The sequence below is a fragment of the Hemibagrus wyckioides genome, linkage group LG04, assembly GCF_019097595.1.
Source record: "Hemibagrus wyckioides isolate EC202008001 linkage group LG04, SWU_Hwy_1.0, whole genome shotgun sequence".
Lineage (NCBI taxonomy): Eukaryota > Metazoa > Chordata > Actinopteri > Siluriformes > Bagridae > Hemibagrus > Hemibagrus wyckioides.
Window position 1 is genome coordinate 17,226,350 of NC_080713.1, and position 19,849 is coordinate 17,246,198.

The 19,849-nt window shown below is 39.2% G+C and overlaps 2 protein-coding genes across 6 annotated transcripts in view; both read left to right on the plus strand.

The window, feature by feature from the left end:
* The first annotated feature begins 4,658 nt into the window (after positions 1–4,658).
* On the plus strand, positions 4,659–11,271 carry paqr5a (progestin and adipoQ receptor family member Va). 2 transcript variants are annotated; one of them, XM_058387065.1, is made up of 10 exons: positions 4,696–4,797; positions 6,844–6,947; positions 7,707–7,900; positions 8,180–8,307; positions 9,284–9,486; positions 9,678–9,804; positions 9,991–10,035; positions 10,130–10,226; positions 10,341–10,485; positions 10,622–11,271. In XM_058387065.1, the coding sequence occupies exons 3-10, from the start codon at positions 7,847–7,849 to the stop codon at positions 10,933–10,935; spliced, it is 1,113 nt and encodes a 370-aa protein (XP_058243048.1). In that variant the 5' UTR covers positions 4,696–4,797; positions 6,844–6,947; positions 7,707–7,846; the 3' UTR covers positions 10,936–11,271. The 2 variants fall into 2 exon arrangements, with proteins under 2 accessions (XP_058243047.1, XP_058243048.1); XM_058387064.1 differs by lacking the exon at positions 6,844–6,947 and having other exon boundaries at positions 4,659–4,797.
* A 522-nt stretch (positions 11,272–11,793) lies between these two features.
* The window catches only part of kif23 (kinesin family member 23), a 9,023-nt gene continuing 967 nt past the window's right edge, over positions 11,794–19,849 (plus strand). The window contains exons 1-22 of one of the 4 annotated variants that reach the window (XM_058388436.1): positions 11,794–11,936; positions 12,551–12,617; positions 12,754–12,882; positions 14,444–14,549; positions 14,642–14,778; positions 14,870–14,982; positions 15,065–15,235; positions 15,456–15,500; positions 15,784–15,896; positions 15,987–16,108; positions 16,207–16,309; positions 16,427–16,506; positions 16,587–16,706; positions 16,788–16,947; positions 17,031–17,192; positions 17,272–17,438; positions 17,523–17,696; positions 18,053–18,250; positions 18,523–18,789; positions 19,245–19,478; positions 19,565–19,653; positions 19,784–19,849. The exon at positions 19,784–19,849 is cut by the window's right edge and continues 7 nt beyond it. In XM_058388436.1, the coding sequence (XP_058244419.1) occupies positions 11,923–11,936; positions 12,551–12,617; positions 12,754–12,882; positions 14,444–14,549; positions 14,642–14,778; positions 14,870–14,982; positions 15,065–15,235; positions 15,456–15,500; positions 15,784–15,896; positions 15,987–16,108; positions 16,207–16,309; positions 16,427–16,506; positions 16,587–16,706; positions 16,788–16,947; positions 17,031–17,192; positions 17,272–17,438; positions 17,523–17,696; positions 18,053–18,250; positions 18,523–18,789; positions 19,245–19,478; positions 19,565–19,653; positions 19,784–19,849 (2,837 nt within the window). In that variant the 5' untranslated portion in view covers positions 11,794–11,922. The remainder of the gene's footprint in view (positions 11,937–12,550; positions 12,618–12,753; positions 12,883–14,443; positions 14,550–14,641; positions 14,779–14,869; positions 14,983–15,064; positions 15,236–15,455; positions 15,501–15,783; positions 15,897–15,986; positions 16,109–16,206; positions 16,310–16,426; positions 16,507–16,586; positions 16,707–16,787; positions 16,948–17,030; positions 17,193–17,271; positions 17,439–17,522; positions 17,697–18,052; positions 18,251–18,522; positions 18,790–19,244; positions 19,479–19,564; positions 19,654–19,783) is intronic. The other 3 variants (XM_058388437.1, XM_058388438.1, XM_058388439.1) reach the window with 3 other exon arrangements.

Below are 19,849 nucleotides of genomic sequence, written 5' to 3' on the forward strand. Positions count from 1 at the left end.
TTATAAAGAGAGATAAGGTATAGAGTGTTGAAAGAATGACTACATGTATTATAACTTTGATTTCATACAACAACAAAGGTAATTCACCCATTTGGCCCTATTCATGGGATATGATACTCTGTTTAGTTTCACAATTTGCCTAATATGAAAGAACACTTCTAAAGTGTATTATAATTATTGCTATGAACTGTATGTTGTTGTTCATGTGCATATAGTAAAATGTTATATAATTTTATTCCATCCAGTTGACTAGCAAAAAAGACAATTATGTGACAAGACTGAAGCTGATTTCTTATTCATCATCTTCATATTCTGACTTTTTTCTTTCCATTTTCTCACTAATTCCTATACCATAACCTTCTCATTATGCAAATGTCTCAAAGTTTTGACAGTTATACTTATTCCTACTCAATTTCAAAACACTCAATATAAAGAATTTTACAGTAGCATGTTTTGCATAATGGCCTTGGAGCATTTCACATGAAAATATGTGTTAAAATATGTATTATTATAATAATGTGATAATGGTGTAGAAATTAGGCAAGGTGCGATTTGACTGCATCCTGATCTCTGTCAAATGGCATGTTCTCATAGCCATTATTACAAATGTTATAAGGAGATAATGTTGTCAGAAATTGTTTATAATATAAGTGCTGTTCATGCATAAAAGATTGCAGAAAATTAACTTCAGAACAACAACAACAAAAAAAAACTGCATAAGAAAACTTCACAAAGGGAAAAAGGAATTAAAGCAAACTGAGAAAGTGATTCAGAAGTAATCTTTTGGGGGAAAAAATCATTTTCATTTGATTCTTATTACCTGCTTTTCCAAAAATAGTTTGCAATTTTAATCATTCTATTTTTTGCTTGTGGGTTGTTATTCTTTTTGTTTTATTTGAAAGATTTGTTGCAAAATTAACTCCTTAGACCATTAATCTAAAGCACTGTACATGCAAATATACTTCTGATTATTCTAACCTGAAATACAAGAATGTAGTTGAATGATTTTTACAGATGTATAAAGATACAGCATCCTGTAAACCAAACGACATTTGGTTTAAACAGTTTACATCAGTTTGACTTTGGGCACATATGTAAATATATATGATTCTTCAAAGAGTCATTTATAAAGTTTAAGGTATGTGGCATCCAATTCTCAATATAAAGACTGCCAGATGCAATAAAAGCAATTCTGACCTAATCAAATGTAGTCTTGACAGTTCCTGGATTAGAAAGACTTTCAGGACACCATGCATGAGCATATACAGTATACTGTACTAACTCTAAAGAAACAGAAATGTGCTATTTAACAGTGACAATTAAAGTGACTACACATTTCTGTAAAGAAATTGACCATTAATGAGCAGAATTAAAACTGCATTTACAAAGATTTCTATAAGCACTCATCATTTGGTGATTAATTGTAATTCCAATTGTTTTTTGATTTACATTTATCAGCTCTGGCCCTTAGTAAATGCATAAAGAACATGCATAAAAGGTGTCTTAAAAAACTGCTAAAGGAACACATTTCAGATTACACATTTATAATCAAATATTACTTTTAGCTTTATCAGGTCATCAGTGTATTCCTATTGTGCTGTCTTTGTTTGAATGTCAGTCTACACTGATCAGGCATAACATTATGAGCTCTGAGAGGTGAAGTGAATAATACTGATTATCTCCTCATCATGGCACCTGTTAGTGGGTGGGATATATTAGGCAAGTGAACATTTTGTTGATATGTTAGAAGCAGGAAAAATGGGCAAGCATAAGGATTTGAGCGAGTTTGACAAGGGCCAAAAGTGTGATGGATAGACGACTGGATTAGATCATCTCCAAAACTGCAGCTCTTGTGGGGTGTTCCCGGTCTGCAGTGGTCAGTATCTATCAAAAGTGGTCCAAGGAAGGAACAGTGGTGAACCGGCGACAGGGTCATGGACGGCCAAGGCTCACTGATGCACGTGGAGAGTGAAGGCTGGCCCGTGTGATCCGATCCAACAGACGAGCTACTGTTGCTCAAATTGCTGAAGAAGTTAATGCTGGTTCTGATAGAAAGGTGTCAGAATACACAGTGCATGAAGGGTCAGGGCTGTTTTGGCAGCCCGTGTTCTAAGCAACATTGCACAAGGTCTCATTTTAAAAAAATATTGCATTTGGTTGGGAACAGTACATGCACCATACATCAATCATGGAGAATATAAATAACCCGCTTAAATTTCTCAGGGACAGCATTATGAAGCTACAAATCTTAATCAAAGACATCCCTGACAGTGCAATTGGTTCAATACAATATGCAGGTGGAAGGTTCATGGAACCACAATTAATATTTCCTGGATATTAGCTTTCAGTACAGTTACATTTTTCACAACATCTCAGACTAATGATAAGGGAAATAAATGAGAAATTGGCCTTCAGCAGCAGAAAAGTGTTACTTTACTGGGTTAAATGTAATATTACTTTACATATACTCACAAGCCTAGAAAAAAAAAAGAGGTCAAGTTACTTGAAACGATTGCATACTAAAGTGTGGATGGGTCAATGTTCAACAACAATGCTGCAAAAACCTAATTACTTCTTACCAGAGACATGTTGTAACAGTCAAAAACAGATGTTCAACTAATTACTATAGTGTGGTGTCTGAAGATATTTCTCTTTATCAGTTTTGCTTTTAAAAATTAAAACCATTGTTTTATAAAACCAATGGTATTTATTGTTATGTATATACATACTTTCATACAGTACACACACACACACACATACACTATATTGCCAAAAGTATTCGCTCACCTGCCTTGACTCGCATATGAACTTAAGTGACATCCCATTCCATAGGTCCACTCTTTGCAGCTATAACAGCTTCAACTCTTCTGGGAAGGCTGTCCACAAGGTTTAGGAGTGTGTTTATGGGAATTTTTGACCATTCTTCCAGAAGCGCATTTGTGAGGTCACACACTGATGTTGGACGAGAAGGCCTGGCTCTCAGTCTCCGCTCTAATTCATCCCAAAGGTGTTCTATCGGGTTGAGGTCAGGACTCTGTGCAGGCCAGTCAAGTTCATCCACACCAGACTCTGTCATCCATGTCTTTATGGACCTTGCTTTGTGCACTGGTGCACAGTCATGTTGGAAGAGGAAGGGGCCAGCTCCAAACTGTTCCCACAAAGTTGGGAGCATGGAATTGTCCAAAATGTCTTGGTATGCTGAAGCATTCAGAGTTCCTTTCACTGGAACTAAGGGGCCAAGCCCAGCTCCTGAAAAACAACCCTACACCATAATCCCCCCTCCACCAAACTTTACACTTGGCACAATGCAGTCAGACAAGTACCGTTCTCCTGGCAACCGCCAAACCCAGACTCGTCCATCAGATTGCCAGATGGAGAAGCGCGATTGATCACTCCAGAGAACGCGTCTCCACTGCTCTAGAGTCCAGTGGCGGCGTGCTTTACACCACTGCATCCGACGCTTTGCATTGCACTTGGTGATGTATGGCTTGGATGCAGCTGCTCGGCCATGGAAACCCATTCCATGAAGCTCTCTGCGCACTGTTCTTGAGCTAATCTGAAGGCCACATGAAGTTTGGAGGTCTGTAGCGATTGACTCTGCAGAAAGTTGGAGACCTCTTCGCACTATGCACCTCAGCATCCGCTGACCCCGCTCCGTCAGTTTACGTGGCCTACCACTTCGTGGCTGAGTTGCTGTCGTTCCCAAACACTTCCACGTTCTTATAATACAGCTGACAGTTGACTGTGGAATATTTAGGAGCGAGGAAATTTCACGACTGGATTTGTTGCACAGGTGGCATCCTATCACAGTTCCACGCTGGAATTCACTGAGCTCCTGAGAGCGACCCATTCTTTCACAAATGTTTGTAAAAACAGTCTGCATGCCTAGATTGATTTTATACACCTGTGGCCATGGAAGTGATTGGAACACCTGATTCTGATTATTTGGATGGGTGAGCGAATACTTTTGGCAATATAGTGTGTATATATATATATATATATATATATGAAAGTATGTATTCATAAGAATGATATGATATACTATACTATACTATGGTTTTATCATTTTGATTATGACAGTATGATAGTAACCATGCTTTATTGCTTTGCACAGTCATGGTGCTTCATGAAGCAGGCAGTATTCTCAGCAGTTTAATAAATTCCCTTGTGCTGAATGCTTCTCGGCTCCTTTTCTCGGCGGTGCAGGTCGTCTGAGACCAAACAGCGAGCACTTTGCCAGCACACCACCATACACACATCTCTCTGAGAGAGGACCAAATGTGAGCACATGATATCTAAAGATTGTGTGTGTCTGTGTATATATGTGTATGGAGAAAGTGAAAATGGAGGTAAATGGAATTAAAGGTGTACCTCTTGAAGTTTGAGTCATTATATCTTTACCTCTTATCTTTTGCTGGGTTGGATCTCTCTCTCTCTCTCTCTGGCTTCTTGAGAACTATAAAAATAATTAGCACGGATCTCTACACGCCACAGGTTACTCTTTGGGTGATTCATAAGTCCAATTAAAGCTGAAACCAATTAAAAAAGTAAAATAAATAAATAAATAAATGACAGTAGCGCCGTGCACGCGAGCTTGGAAACGGCGCCGCGCCGAGAAGCGCCTCAGCCAATCAGATGGACTCTGGGAGCCACAGCTGACAACGAAAACAAAGAAAGGCATGTTTTCCCTTTAAAGCTCCTCGCTTCAGTCCTCTGTCAGGACGAAAAGATGGAGCAAATTCCCGACAATTAACACTGCACGAGTGCACAGACAGCACGTTTTCTCAGCTTTACATGGTAAGTTGAAATCTCGACGTTTGCTATTCAAAAAAATAAGTGCACAAGTCACGTGCCGTTTTTTAAAATGTTGATCTTAAGGAACGCTGAGCTTTTGTGAACTTTATATCAATGGCGTCAGCGTGTTTAGACCAAGCTGTGAAGGAAATGTGCATTTCTATTAAACTGTCCACCTACCGTATACTTTGTGGTTAAGCGAATGCACACTTTGCTTATACTGGTATAAGTTTATCAGTAATCATAAATCATAATTAAAGTGGTGAAGGTGATGCTGCTAATTTCAAACAGAATCAGAGACTATATAGAGTTTACATATTGCTGCTGATATAAACTGAAAATAAACCGTGATGTGTGTTTAAAGTAATAATTAATCAATGTAATGTTAATGTCCTTGCTTAATAAAATGGGTTAAAGTGTTTTACAGAATAATAGTTACACTGGTATGTGGACACCTGACTACTGGACATCCCTCTCCAACCCCATGACCATGATGAATATGTAGCTGCTCCCTCTTCACTGCTATAAAAGCGTCCACTGTTTAGGGAAGGCCTTCCACTAGATTTTGGTCTCTGACTATGAGTCTATCGTCTATGACTTTTGGCTTTATAAAATATATTACAAAAATATCCCATATTGCATATCTTTGTATTTCATGCAAACACAATATATGGTATTGTGTGTGCACATCTGACTGTGACACCCAGTCAAAGTCATATTGCTAAAGACAATAGTACATTGAAATGCTTGTTGTGAGGCTCTAAAAACTCGCTAAAGCTACAGTCACACATGCAGCCATTTTATTGCTGCAAGTCAATAGTCACTGTACTATGGAGTTGTTAGTAGGCGTTCCTCCTACTGGTTGCCATGGTAATAACTTATCAGTGGGTGGCACAACTAGGATTCCACTTGACAACAAATCATTTGTCTTGTCGCTAAAAAGCCAGTCTATACTGGCCAGCCGTGTTGAATGGTCGTATTTGAAACGCCACCTACACTATTCCTGGCATCCAGACATCTCTATTTAATTCATTACTTATTTAAGTGTTGGACTAATCATTGCCCAATGCTCTGTGCTGTATTAACTTACACAGTGTTCACTGTTTGTTACATTATGCAACACTGATTTATCTAATGAACTTGGTTAACAATAAATATACATCGATTGGGCATAAACATTATGACCACCTGCATAATATTGTGTTGGTCCCACTTTTGCTGCCCTGACACATCGAGGCATGGACTCCACTAGATCTCTGAAGCTGTGCTGTGGTATATGGCACCAGGATGTTAGGTCCTTTAAGTCCTCTACGTTGTGAGGTGAGGCCTCCATGGATTGGACTTGTTTGGGAATCTGGAGGTCAAGTCAACACCTCAAACTTGTTGCAGACTGGGAACACCCCACTAGAGGTGCAGTTTTGGAGATGTTCTGATCCAGTCTGTGTATTCAGCCTTCACTCCCCACGTTCATCAGTGAGCCTTGGCCGCCCATGACCCTGTCGCCGGTTCACCACTGTTCCTTCCTTGGACCACTTTTGATAGATACTGACCACTGCAGACTGGGAACATCCCACAAGAGCTGCAGTTTTGGAGATGCTCTGATCCAGTTGTCTAGCCATCACAGTTTAGGCCCTTGTCAAACTCGCTCAATTCCTTATGCTTGCCCATTTTTCCTGCTTCTAACACATCAACTTTGAGGACAAAAATGTTCACTTGCTGCCTAATATATCCCACCCGCTAACAGGTGCCATGATGAGGAGACAATCAGTGTTATTCACTTCACCTGTCAGTGCTCATGTTACGCCTGATTGACTGATTGATTGATAGATAGATCTTGTGGTTTGACTTCATCTAGTTTCCAATTAATTCATTCAACTGACCCATTTTACAGTATATAAACATGCAGTTCAGCCATAACATCAAAACGATCTCCCTAATATTATGCATTGTTTGTTCGGAACATCTCTCAGATACTTGATCAGATTGAAATCTGGAGAATTTGTAGGCCATGTCAACACCTTGAACTCTTTGTCGTGTTTCCCCAACCAGTGTAGTGGAGTGTGGCAGTGGGCATTATCCTGCTGAAAGAGGCCACTGCCATTATGACAGACAGTTATCATGAAGGGGTGTACCTGGTCTGCAGTGACATTTAGGTAGGTGATACTTGTGAAAGTAACACACTCATGAATGCCAGGACCAAAGGTTTCCCAACAGAACATTGCTCGGAGCATTACACTGCCTCCACTGACTTGCCTTCTTCCCATACTGCATCCTGGTGCCACCTTTTCCCTAGAAAGTCACAAACACATGCACCTGGCCATCCACATGATGTGAAAGAAAACGTGATTCATCAGATCAGACCACCTTCTGCCAGTGATCTATGCTCATGTAAGCCTTCACAAATCAATGAGTCTTGCACACCATGACTTTGTCGGCAGTAGTTCTTCCTTGGGCGACTTTTAGTAAATAATAATCACTGCATACCAGGAACACCCCACAAGATCTGCTGTTTTGGAGATGCTCTGACCAGTTGTCGGCCATCACAATTTTGCATGCCAGTGCATGCAAGTGAAGTTTGAGTTTGAACATTACGCTGTAAAAGAATCTTGTAAAAGGGCTTATGCAAGACGTGTTTTATGTATACATTAACATTTGCACTGCCTGTGTCATAACAGGTCTGTGAATCATATTTACTTAACATACAAGGAGCAGGTAGTAAGCTTTGGTTTAATATTAACATCCTCCATTGATTTCTTTAAAGGTGTGTCCACACTACTGAAAGTTTCAGCTTTCTGTACCATCAAGCAATTTTAAACAATAGTTTCTTTCTTTTCTGTTGATTGTGCTTGTATTTCACTTGCCTCAGAGCCTTATTATCTGGAATTGTCTCATTTTCTGCTCTGTCCCACCAGGTTTATATGCTCAGGGGGATAAGTACACTGGATGATTCAGGAAAGGGTGGAGCAAGTAAAGAGGACGTTATAAACACAGTTTATGCCAGTTTCTCTCCCCTTTTCAATGTTTATCTTGGCTGCTACTGGATTATAGAATCATGTTAAGCCTTATCAAACTACCTCAAGTCTTAACCATCAACCAGGTTCCAAACGTAAGTACATATGATTTTGTAATGAACAGCTTTTTAATAGTAATGCTGTGCTAAAGCAGGTTTTCTACTGAGAGCTAATGTCTTTGTTTTCGAGAGGTTTAATCTGATCACTACATGTCTGTTTGCAATGTAGAATGTTGAGAGGCCTGGTGATACATTATCTCAAATATCCCTACAATTATCATGTATAATGCTAGTTAATTTTTCTTATAGCTCCGAAATTTGATCATCATTCATTTCTTTTGGCCACCTGTTTGGAATGAAATCGTTTCTTTACAGGTGTTCCATGAGGACGGGATCATATCTGGGTATCGGTATCCATACAGCTCAGCTAAAGACTGTGTTCTTAGCATCTTCCAGCTAACTAATGAAACCCTCAACATTTGGACCCACTTTCTTCCTACATGGTATGACCGCAGTACCTTTATTTCACAAATTAAACATGATCGGGTGTGCTGTTTTAGGCAAATAAGGAAAATCAGGGAAGTGTGGCAATTTTCCAATAACAGCATGTCCTGAAGTGTTTTATTCCTTTATACCACTTCAACTTGCCAGGATCTTTTTTTACATTAAGTAATCAATTACAAATCTTAAATCAGTGTCTTCTAACAGTAAAAATCAAGCCATGTTGGTGAACCTGCTGGAAAATATATCTCTGTGTAAGCTGTTACTATAGAAACAATAATGTTTTAGGTCACATAGTTGAAGGCATGCTGTTATAGAAAATGAATCAACTCCTTCTGACTAATTAGCATTGGGAATTTATTAGAACAAACACACAATCCTTTTTGGACACAATCCAGTCCAGTTATTCTTTTGGGTGGTTCCCAACTGTTTCCTGTAGAAATGTTAGTAAAATGATCATAGACAAACAATGTTCCCTTTCTCTCAACCTTCCTTTTTTATTCCCATGAGAATATAGGGGCCATTTTTGGGAGCAAATCTAGTAAAATCTATCAATTTAATGATCTTTTGTCCACATCTGCGATGCAATTATGACCTTGTGGACTGAAGAATGATTGTCACTAGTCCATGAAATATTATAGCCAAATACAATATTCTCTGGTTGCTTATGAATCTGGAGTATACACCCTAGAAAGGACATTAGTTCATTACAGGGTGTTGTGCACATGCACATTGCTCACATAATTTAGTGTAGCCACTTCTCCTTACTGCATATTTTTGGAAGGTGGGAGGTTAACCGTGGAGCTGTGAGACTGCACATTACCCATAGTTCCACCATGCAGCCCAAAACTTAAAAATAATTCAGACTGTAAATTACCCCTGTAAATAATTTAGTCACATTATTATTCTTTAATAGAAGTAATCTAAGTTGAGTAATACTTTTGAAGAGAGAGCTGGTTAAATGTACTGCTTTGCTAGGTTCTTCTTGTGGAAGCTCCTCGTGGTGCTAATAGAGGAAGACTGGCAGGACTCCTACTGTTGGCCTCTTCTGGTGTTCCTGCTGTCCTCCTGCTTGTACCCCCTGGCCTCCAGCTGTGCACACACCTTCAGTACCATGTCTGAACGTGCCAGACACATCTGCTTCTTCTTTGACTACGGAGCATTAAGTTTCTACAGCTTAGGTCAGGAGTTTGGAATTTATCTCGTGTAGAATACTGATTTTGTAAAAAAAAAAATGATTTAATGATGTAGCAGATAATGCTAAAATGTTACATGATCACATGGAGTTGTTTACTCAGAATTACTCTATTGTAATTGACATTGACCAAAGTGATTTGTTACGTTTTTGATTTGAATGTCTATGCATCAACAGGTTCTGCCATCACATACTCCTCCTACATATTTCCTGAGAAATGGGTGAACAGCGTTTTCCACAAATACTACATTCCCACTGCCATGCTCAACTCTGTGCTCTCTACAGGACTGGCCTGTTACTCAAGGTGAAGTGGATGATTCAGATTAATTAATACACTGCCCTGAAATTTTCCACATTTCCTTTAATCAGTCTCTCTAGGATTTTTTTGTGATTGCTGTGGCAAAAAACGCTTGATTTTGAGAAAAATCTGAGATGCAACTTGCAGAGGTTTTTTTTTCTGGGAAAACTAATGTTATACTTTATCTTTTAGGCTTGGATTGCCTTTTATTGACTACAACTACCGTATAAATACAAGGTAACTTCATTTCCTTCTACTTCTAATCACATGTTTGAAATGACCATAAATGTTTAATACATTTTAATATTTTAATCTAAATTTTTTTTCTTAGGTCTGTCGAGAAAAGAAGTGTGAAACTAGGAAAAATTCTGCGGATTTTGTCCTTTGCCTATCCCTATTTCTTTGATAATATCCCTTTGTTCTATAGGGTGAGTTCTTGCCAGACTTCAGTATTCAAGTTATCATCATTATATTAGCTAGCTTATGGAATTGTTGGTTCTATGTTGCAGAAATGTCAGTTGTCATTTTGTTTGCCCATGCAGATTTTTGTGTGTGTTGGAGAGGATTGCACAGTCAACGAAGCCACTATTGTTCACTACCAGCACACTGCACTGGCACTACTGACAGGATTCCTCTTTGCCTCACACCTACCTGAACGCCTGGCACCTGGGAGTTTTGATTATATAGGTGTTCTTTAACATTCAATTAAACTGTATGATTTGTGTTTAGATATTTATATACACTCACCTAGCACTTGGTTAGATGATTAATCACTAATAATGTTAGTTGTTTGCTGTAATGTGTGTTTTTTTTCCCCCCACAGGACACAGTCACCAGCTCTTTCATGTCTTCGCAATCATTGGCACATACTTCCAACTCAGTGCAGTTGAGTTAGACATGACCTTACGGAAGCAATGGCTTCTGACTCATTCACAACCCATTACCTTCAGCAACACAGTGGGTGCAGCATTGCTTTGTGCAGCCTGCAGTCTGTGTATAATCTATGTGTTCAGTAAGGCACTTTTCTGCACACGGATTTGGAAGGACAATGATATGAAAAGGTCACATTTTGCTGCAGTTTCTGACTCACAGCACAGAAAAGCGTGTTTTATTTTACGGCAGGAAAAATTAAGGTGAAGGTTATTTTTTCATGGACTGGAGACCTCTACACATCTAGACAAGACAGTGTTCTCTGTGTTAATTATCGGGGATCTCCCGTTAGAGATCTGTTAAGTAAGATTTTTAAAATCCTACTTAAATAAAAAAAAAGACGTGGAAAATGAGGATGTGCCTTTCACCGGATTGTGTTTACAACTATGACTCTCAGTATGTGATTTTTTTTTTTTTTTATTGCCTTAATTTTTTCAAGCCATAAATTCCCCAAATGTACACTGAAATCTTTTTATTATTTCTGTGAAATGTCATTACTTTATATAATATTTATGTTATTTATCAATAAACTGTTTTAATTGATTTTGTTTTGAATTAAGATTTTTTTTAATGGGTTTTATTAGAGTGATCAGGACATCGAGTTTAAATTGATATTAGAAAGAATCTTTCATACAGGACGATGTTAGTCATTTTCCAGTCCGATCACACGAAATAGTATCATGATTTTCCGACATCCTGCTTTATTAGGTAAAATGTAAAAATATTGACAGATATAGTTTGAATATTTATCCAATAATTATTCATGATACTTTATGAAGCCTCATAACAGCATGGGGGGTTTGTTAGAAAGAAAACTACAACCACCCTCCACCACAAACACAATATATAAACACATTTATACATAAATATATAAATATATATTTTCCCAGATTTTTTTTTTACTCCTGATTTATGTTCTTTACTTCATAATATAAAGAATATATTGTTCTGATTGGAAAACTGGAAAGGGTTAATAGGCTGTCGCTTAAACGGTCGGCACGGAGGCGGACGGATGATCATAACGGACATGACGTGAGAAGAGGAGGCGGGGTATCCTGGCACTTTTACTGCGCTCTGATTGGTGCGATTTGAAAAATTTGTTTGTCGGTAGAAGAGGGAACGAACTTCGAATTTGTCAGAGAGGAGAAGAGAGAGAGCTGAAGGAGTTAGGGATTTGAACAAAACGACGCCACGATGTTAAGGCCTGCGTGAGTACTGCGATATATTTTACCGAAACCTTTTTTTGAGAAATATATCTCTTTGTGTCTTCTGTTTACCCTTTTGGTTTTGTAGTAACGAGTATTTTTTTTAAAAGAAAATGTTACCTAGTTAGCCATCTTGGCGTCATGCATGAACTGACCAGGCTAATGGAGAATGTATGCTATGGCTAGCTAATTAGCTAGTTTCTTGACTAGGTTATAATTTATAGCATGTATTTAAGCCGTGGTCTGAGAGGCATTTATACGTACAAAAGTGTCATTAGTAGTATAAAACCTCTAGTCGAATTTTATTTATTATTGTTATTTGTTATTTTTTGTAACCTTAAATTATAGCATTTAGTATTGTTATTTTTATTTGTTTACTTATTTTTTATTTATTATCTATCTATCTATCTATCTATCTATCTATCTATCTATCTATCTATCTAATGTCTAACTTTTTTACAATTCTGATGACAATCGAGTAAAAAGGTTTGATAACAGTGTTCTGAAGTTATTAGAGGTCAGCGAGTTGTTTTTATACAAGTGATGTACTCTACATGTGTTAGCATTCACGTCTCTTTATTTGGCTTTCTAGTTATTAGTGTACTTTTTCATTCCAGAAAAGGCAAGACCCCGCGCCGACCTCCTCCTAAAAAACCAACCAACAACCTGAAGGATCCTGTCGGGGTGAGTACATTTGCGTGTTGAGTTTATCAGACAACAAATCTGCAGATTATTAATGGACATAAATGTTTAGAGATCATGTTCTGACTTTGAATTTGGGCAGGGTGGTTAATACGTGTACATGTATGTGTGTGTGCAGGTGTACTGTCGTGTGCGTCCACTAGGTGCAGAGAATGAAGAGTGTTGCATTGAGGTGATCAGCAGTACCACCATCCAGCTACATGCTCCTGATGGCCTCAAAGCCAATAGGAATGGAGAGTTTAAAGAGGTAAGTCAATTCAAGGATTAAAAGCTTGGTCATTGTATTTGAAACAGCAAAATTCTTTTGGATATCCCAAGCTGATGTCAAAAATAAAAATACAAAATTATAAAACTACTCATAACATCCTATTCAAATGATAAACCTACACTATATTTCCAAAAGTTTTGGGACACCCCTCCAACTCATTGAGTTTAGGGGTTGGGCTATATAGCTCATATTTGGCTTATTTCCGGTAAAAGGGACTCCAAGACATTTTAGATAATCTCATGCTCCCAACTTTGTGGGAACAGTTTGGGGATGACCCCTTCCCGTTCTAACATGACTGCACACCAGTGCACAAAGCAAGGTCCATAAAGACATGGATGAGAGAGTTTGGTGTGGAGGAACTTGACTGGCCTGCACAGAGTCCTGACCTCAACCCGATAGAACACCTTTGGGATGAATTAGAGCGGAGACTGTGAGCCAGGCCTTCTCGTCCAACATCAGTGTGTGACCTCACAAATGCGCTTCTAGAGCAATGGTCAAAAAATTCCCATAAACACACTTCTACCTTGTGGAAAGCCTGCTCAAAAGAGTTGAAGCTATTATAGCTGCAAAGGGCAGACCGACTTCATATTAAATTCATGTGCATGTAAAGGCAGACGTCCCAGTTTTGGCCTGGCTCACAGTCTCCTTTCTATCGATTATTATCAATTTGATCGATTAATTGTTTCAGCCCTAGTTGAAAGCGAACGAGCGTTTTCAAAAAGAACATTGTCATTGACTAAAAACGGCATCTCAGTGTGGACAGAAGGCCAAAATGGATTGAAAAATATACGTTTTAAATGAAAATGTATTAGTGTGGACATGGCCTTATTTAGGTTGTTGTGAACAATGGCCGTAATCACTGAAGAAGGGTCCTAACAGCATTTTAAGCTCTGATTTATTCATGTCTGGCCTGTCAGATTTCCTCCTGAAATCAATGATCTATAGTACATGTATTGTAAAGCAAATACTTTGTGTATAACCCAAAGGGAAGCTGTTACACACTGCATTTTTTTTTAAATGAATAAAATATGCAACAGCCAAATAAGAGGCCATGTTAATGATATGTGTTTCATTTTCCATTTGAGGCCATATTCAGCTGCTTTTCTAACCAACAATCATTTGCCATACAATCTATGACTAATTTTTTGTCCAAAGAGAGGACAGGACCCGTTAAACTTGAACAACTGGATACCTGGCTCTTAATAAGCATGGTGTAACTGAGACATTGGAAAAATTTTGTTCACATACAGTGGAAGCCATACTTTGGTTGTACTAGTTTGCTGTAATGCTCTTCACAATTTCTTATCAAATCATAAAGAACATGGATGTGTTTTAGTCTAAATGAAATAATTGATGCATTGGGTGCCTCATAACAGTCTAAATAATCAATAATGGAATTTGTTTGCTAGTAATTTATGTAAAACTTCAGACCAGGTTGTTATATACAAACACTTTGGCCTCCTGGTGTGGTGTCTGTTGTGTTATTTCTTATATAATCCAGTATTTGTTGACTGAAGCAATTCTTGTTTTTGCTTTGCAGACCCAGTATTCCTTCAAGAAGGTTTTTGGAATTAAAATCACACAGATGGAATTGTTTGAGGATGTTGCAAAACCTCTTGTAGAAGATCTTATTCATGGCAAAAATGGTACTGAATAATTCACTTAGTGGTATATAAGAAACAACTTAATTTTATAAATTAGTTGATGCATTTGTGCTATTTGTCCTTTTCAATATTAGGTCTTCTCTTCACCTATGGTGTCACTGGCAGTGGAAAGACCTACACGATGACTGGTTCCCCTGGCCAAGGCGGGCTCCTGCCCCGCTCACTGGACATGATCTTCAACAGCATTGGTCCTTACCAGGCCAAAAGATTTGTATGCAGCATTTTTGCAGTGATTTTGTTCTTTCTGTGGTGTGCTGTAATGTATTCCATTTATTTTATGTATTTGTTGGTTTATTTTTCAGGTCTTCAAGCCAGATGATAAGAATGGCATGGAAGTGCAAAACCAAGTGGATGCTCTTTTGGAACGACAGAAACAAGAGAGTCAGACACCTGTACCCAAGACTCCATCCTCAAGGTACATAATAGTTCAACTTAATATGATGTGCTGACTGTTTATTTTTGTCAAATTGTCCTGTTTCCTCTTTTTTTTTGTGCAGGCAAAGAGTTGATCCAGAGTTTGCTGACATGATCAATCCGGAAGAAGCTTGTAAGGCTTCAGGGGTGGATGAGGACAGTAGCTACAGTGTGTTTGTCTCTTACATAGAGATATACAATAACTACATCTATGATCTACTGGAGGAGGTGCCATATGACCCAATAAGGCCTAAGTAAGCTCATTGTATGCTGCTGGTTACTTTTGATTCTGTTTGCTTTTATGCATGTGCTTAAAATCATGATTATTGTCATTTACATGTATGTCAAATGAAGGCTTTGGTTGTATATGGTGGAGGTTTTATTAAGAACATGGCCCTAAACCTTCTCTTTTTGGACATTGATAAGTATCATACGTTTAGCTTTGCAGTTTAAATGTTTGTGTTCCTTTGTTAGGTGGAATGGTGCAGGGACTCCTCTGCGGCACAACACTGAGTTTATGTAGGTGACCAGTGGATAATGCCTGTAGATAGACAGAAACTTGAGCAAAATGTCCTGTCAGCCTGTCTTCACTGTGTACCTGTGATGTGCAATTCTGTTGTCTGAGCTTTTCCCTGCTGCTTTTTGGCTTGTAGAGATGTTTTGTTTTGTTTGTTGGCTTTTTGTCTTGTGTTTCTGCTGTAAGGCAGGTTATTACCCATTGCAGCATGGCTGGAAAACTCTTTGTGCTTGTTTGCCTCTAAACATAAGATGGGTATGTTAACATTGTATTTGTTTCTTTTAGACCACCCCAGTCCAAGATTTTACGTGAAGATCAAAACCACAACATGTATGTGGCTGGATGTACAGAGCTTGAGGTGAAATCAACAGAAGAAGCATTTGAAGTCTTTTGGAGGGGTGAGTTGAAATGCCTGGAGTCAATGTTCTTGTACACAAAATCATTTACAACTTACTGATTATATTTTCCTATTAAATCTTCACCACCAGGTCAAAAGAAGCGCAGGATTGCAAACACTCAGTTAAATCGTGAGTCCAGCAGATCACACAGTGTCTTTATCATTAAACTTGCTCAAGCCCCACTGGATGCAGATGGAGACAATGTCCTTCAGGTAAACCGTTATGTATACCTGCACAGACTGTGGAAGGGTTCAGGGAAATCTGACCCTTTTTCTACTGTTTGCTCAGCTTTGCTTAAATTTCCTTACAGGATAAGAACCAGGTGAATGTGAGTCAGTTGTGTCTGGTGGATCTGGCTGGCAGTGAACGCACAAGCAGAACCCGTGCGGAGGGCAACCGCCTTCGGGAAGCAGGTCAGTTGAAAAAGTGGACATTGATAGATTATTTTATTTATTTAGTTAGTTAGTTTTCTTCAGAATTCTTAACCCTGAGTTTATATGAAATGCAACGGTGATTTTGTTTCTCTCCAGGCAACATCAATCAGTCTCTGATGACTCTCCGCACATGCATTGAAGTTCTCAGAGAGAATCAGATGTGTGGAACAAACAAGGTATTTTTTTCCTCTTCCCTTCTTTTATTTTTGATTGATCACATGGTGTTATGGTGAAATGATACACCTTTTCTTCCCAGATGGTCCCATACAGAGACTCTAAGGTGACCCATCTGTTCAAAAATTATTTTGATGGAGAGGGGAAAGTCAGAATGGTGGTCTGTGTGAACCCTAAGGCTGATGATTATGAAGAAACAATGGTAAGCTAATATTGTTTTTGTTGTATTTTGAGTTCTGATGCTCTGTATTGTGGTTCTGTAACTGTGCTCTGTGTGCGTTAGCTGGTGATGCGGTTTGCTGAGATGACTCAAGAAGTAGAAGTGGCACGACCAGTTGACAGGCCCATCTGCGGCTTTGCTGCAGGACGGCGACAGAGGAACCAGGCCTTCAAAGAGGAGCTGTCTCGTCGGCTAGAAGAGCGTGGAGGCCCCGTTGATGGCGGTATTGCTCATTCTCTTGTACCGAATATCATCTATAAGCAAGGTTGCAGTTTTTTTTTTTAATGCTTGTCATTTTCTGTCCAGAACCTCCCACAGCCCTGAACCATCTGTTGCAAAATTTGCCTCCACTGCCTTCCTGTGAAATCTCTGACCCTACGGATGACCTTACGCTTCCTAGATTAATTGAGGCCTTGGAGAAGCGTCATAGGATCCGCCAGATGATGACTGAAGAGTACAACAAAGCTGGTATGTTTCTCTAATCAGTTTGCTGTTGCATTGTACTACTAATTTGAATGCACATACAAATGATTTATTCTATTTCTAGCCAATATGCTGAAGTCAATGCTTCAAGACCTAGATGGCAACCTCATCTCCAAAGAGAATTTCATCCATGACCAACGGAGCAAGCTGGGTGAGAAGGACAAAATGATCCAGAACCAGAAAAATGAGATTGATCGGCTGGAGAAGAAATCCAAGATGCTGGAGTACAAGGTAATTCTGACTAATCAAACCAACTGTGAAATCTTCATAAGTTGCGTGGGTTGTGAAGCCTAAGCCTGCTTTCTCGGTGTCCAGATTGACATCCTGCAGAAAACTACAAATATCTATGAGGAGGATAAGCGTGCCTTACAGAATGAGCTAGAGAGCAGAGAACAAAGGTTGCAGCGGGAACTCTCAGAAAAGAAGCGAATGGAGGCACGCATGCAAGGGTTGGTCTCGGATGAAAAGTTCCGGTGGCAGAAGGAGTGTGTGAGTAGCCTTACTATTTCTGCCTCTCAGGTGCTGACTGTATTTGAAAATGTTCTGGTTGAAAGATGAAAATTTGATTACTTCTCACAGATCTACATTTATTTCAATACCGTAAACACTCAGGGTAAAGTGTACACTCTGCTTTTTGATACGTATTTGCCGTATTTTATTTATTAAATTACATATTCATAAGCTGTTCATTGTCTAGAAGTACCAAACCATCAGATATTTAAGAAATTAGATTTCCAGTGGTCCATTTCCTGTGAATTGTTTTTGCCAAGGCCATTTGATACTTTCTAAAGCCTGCAGGTTGAATTCAGAGCAGGTTTTGGCTTGAATATTTGTTATTTTTTCAGGAGAGGCGGGTAAATGCCAAGGAACTGGAAATGCAGAACAAGCTTTGGGTAAAGGACGAAAAGCTAAAGCAGCTCAAAGCTATAGTAACGGAGAGTAAGGCAGACACCCGACCACCTGATAAACCCCAGCGACCCTCCAGAGAAAAGGACAGAGTTCCTGTTCCTGCAAAGCGATCGGCCTCACCCTCACCGATGCCTGTATGTCTTTTAAATTTCTGACCTACTGTATATTTTAATTTATGACCACCTTTATCTTCTCTTTATTTAATTTGTCACCTTCAAGCATTTTTTTTGCACTCCTTCTTGTCTGTAAAATTTGTATTATTTTTGTGCAGAACATTTCAGAATCAGTTACTGATCTTGTGCTTTCATGCTATTTGTTTCTTAAACAAATATGCCATGCATGTGATCTATGTATACTAACTGAAATCTGTGTGTAGTCTAATATCACTGCTCCCTTCTCCTGTCAGGCCTCAGAATATATCCATCACAAAGTTTTCAGGCCAGCCCCTCTTTCCCCCAGCACTAGCAGTGTGTCTGTGGCCTCCTGCATCTCAGAATGGGAGCAGCGAACGCCACAGGCCAACAGGCAGGGCAGCCCCTCCCCTCCCCATGGTAGAAGCAGAGCTCAGGGTCCGTCTGGAAGCCTTAGCAGGAGGAGAGGCAGATGCTGGGCCAGAGACTGTGAGGTGCCAGTTTACCCAGCAGACGTAGAGCTAGAAGAGAGTGATTACAGGGTCAGTGATCTATCATGCTGTAGTTGTAGGGTAGAGCTGCTTTCATACTAACATAGTATGTCCAAACTTTGTGCTTAAATGTGTTGCTTGATTGCTGCACTTCTGTAGAGGAATCTGAGGAATTATGTGCTGCTAATTATTAAACTGGCATGTTTTATGTCCTGTTTTGCACTTTAACCAAATAAAATGAATTGTATTTCAAAGCCAGTGTAATCTCTAGAGCATTGAATAGCAGAATCCTTGTGTATATTATGGCTAATAAACAATTTCTCATAGATTTATCTTGTTCTGGGATGTGTATTAGACTATTTGTGCTGTTCTGTAAGTGTTTGTAGCATGTAGCCTTTGTAGCATGTTTAGTCCTGGCTTTAATAGAATGTAGTTCCGCTAACAGCTGCATGTATTGGCTAACTGTCTGGGCCATATCCTGACTGATGCGTGTTTCGGTTGTATAGACTGGGCCGGTGGTTCGGCCTCTGCATAGGCGCTCGCACTCAGCGGGTGGTGAGAGATGGGTAGATCACAAACCCACCACCAACGTGGAACTGGACACGGTCATGCAGCCCAACGTTCCCAACTCGATCAAGGTTAACGCTCCCAGCGAGAAAGCCCTATCCAAGTGTGACAAATACATGCTGACACACCAAGAAGTGGCTTCTGATGGCGAGATCCAAACCAAGCTCATCAAGGTGCTTTTAAATGTCTAATCTATCCTGCTTAGTATCTGATGATCATATAACTGAAGTCCCTGATTAATAAAATGTTTGTTTTTCAGGGTGAGGTGTTTAAAACTAGAGGTGGTGGACAAGCAGTGCAGTTCACTGATATTGAAACACTGAAACAAGAAAATGCTGTTGGTCCAAGGTGAATGTTTTTCTAATAAACAACTTAAAAAATGGTGTTTGTTCTGTATACATTTTACAGGAGAACATAGACGACTTGTTTTTGCTGTATTTCACACATTAAGCTATTCTCTGAATTTGTTTTGCTACAGTCGTAAAAGGAGATCATCAGAAAACTGCCAGGATGATCGTAAGGATGGGGACTGGACAGATGTGGA

What these genes read in the sequence shown, in the direction of transcription:
- paqr5a (XM_058387064.1), top strand. Translation starts at nt 7,847, where the DNA reads ATGTTAAGCCTTATCAAACTACCTCAAGTCTTAACCATCAACCAGGTT. An exon ending in ATTAAGTTTCTACAGCTTAG is followed by an intron (nt 9,487 to 9,677) that starts GTCAGGAGTTTG and finishes ATGCATCAACAG; the next exon opens with GTTCTGCCATCACATACTCC. An exon ending in TGGGAGTTTTGATTATATAG is followed by an intron (nt 10,486 to 10,621) that starts GTGTTCTTTAAC and finishes TTCCCCCCACAG; the next exon opens with GACACAGTCACCAGCTCTTT.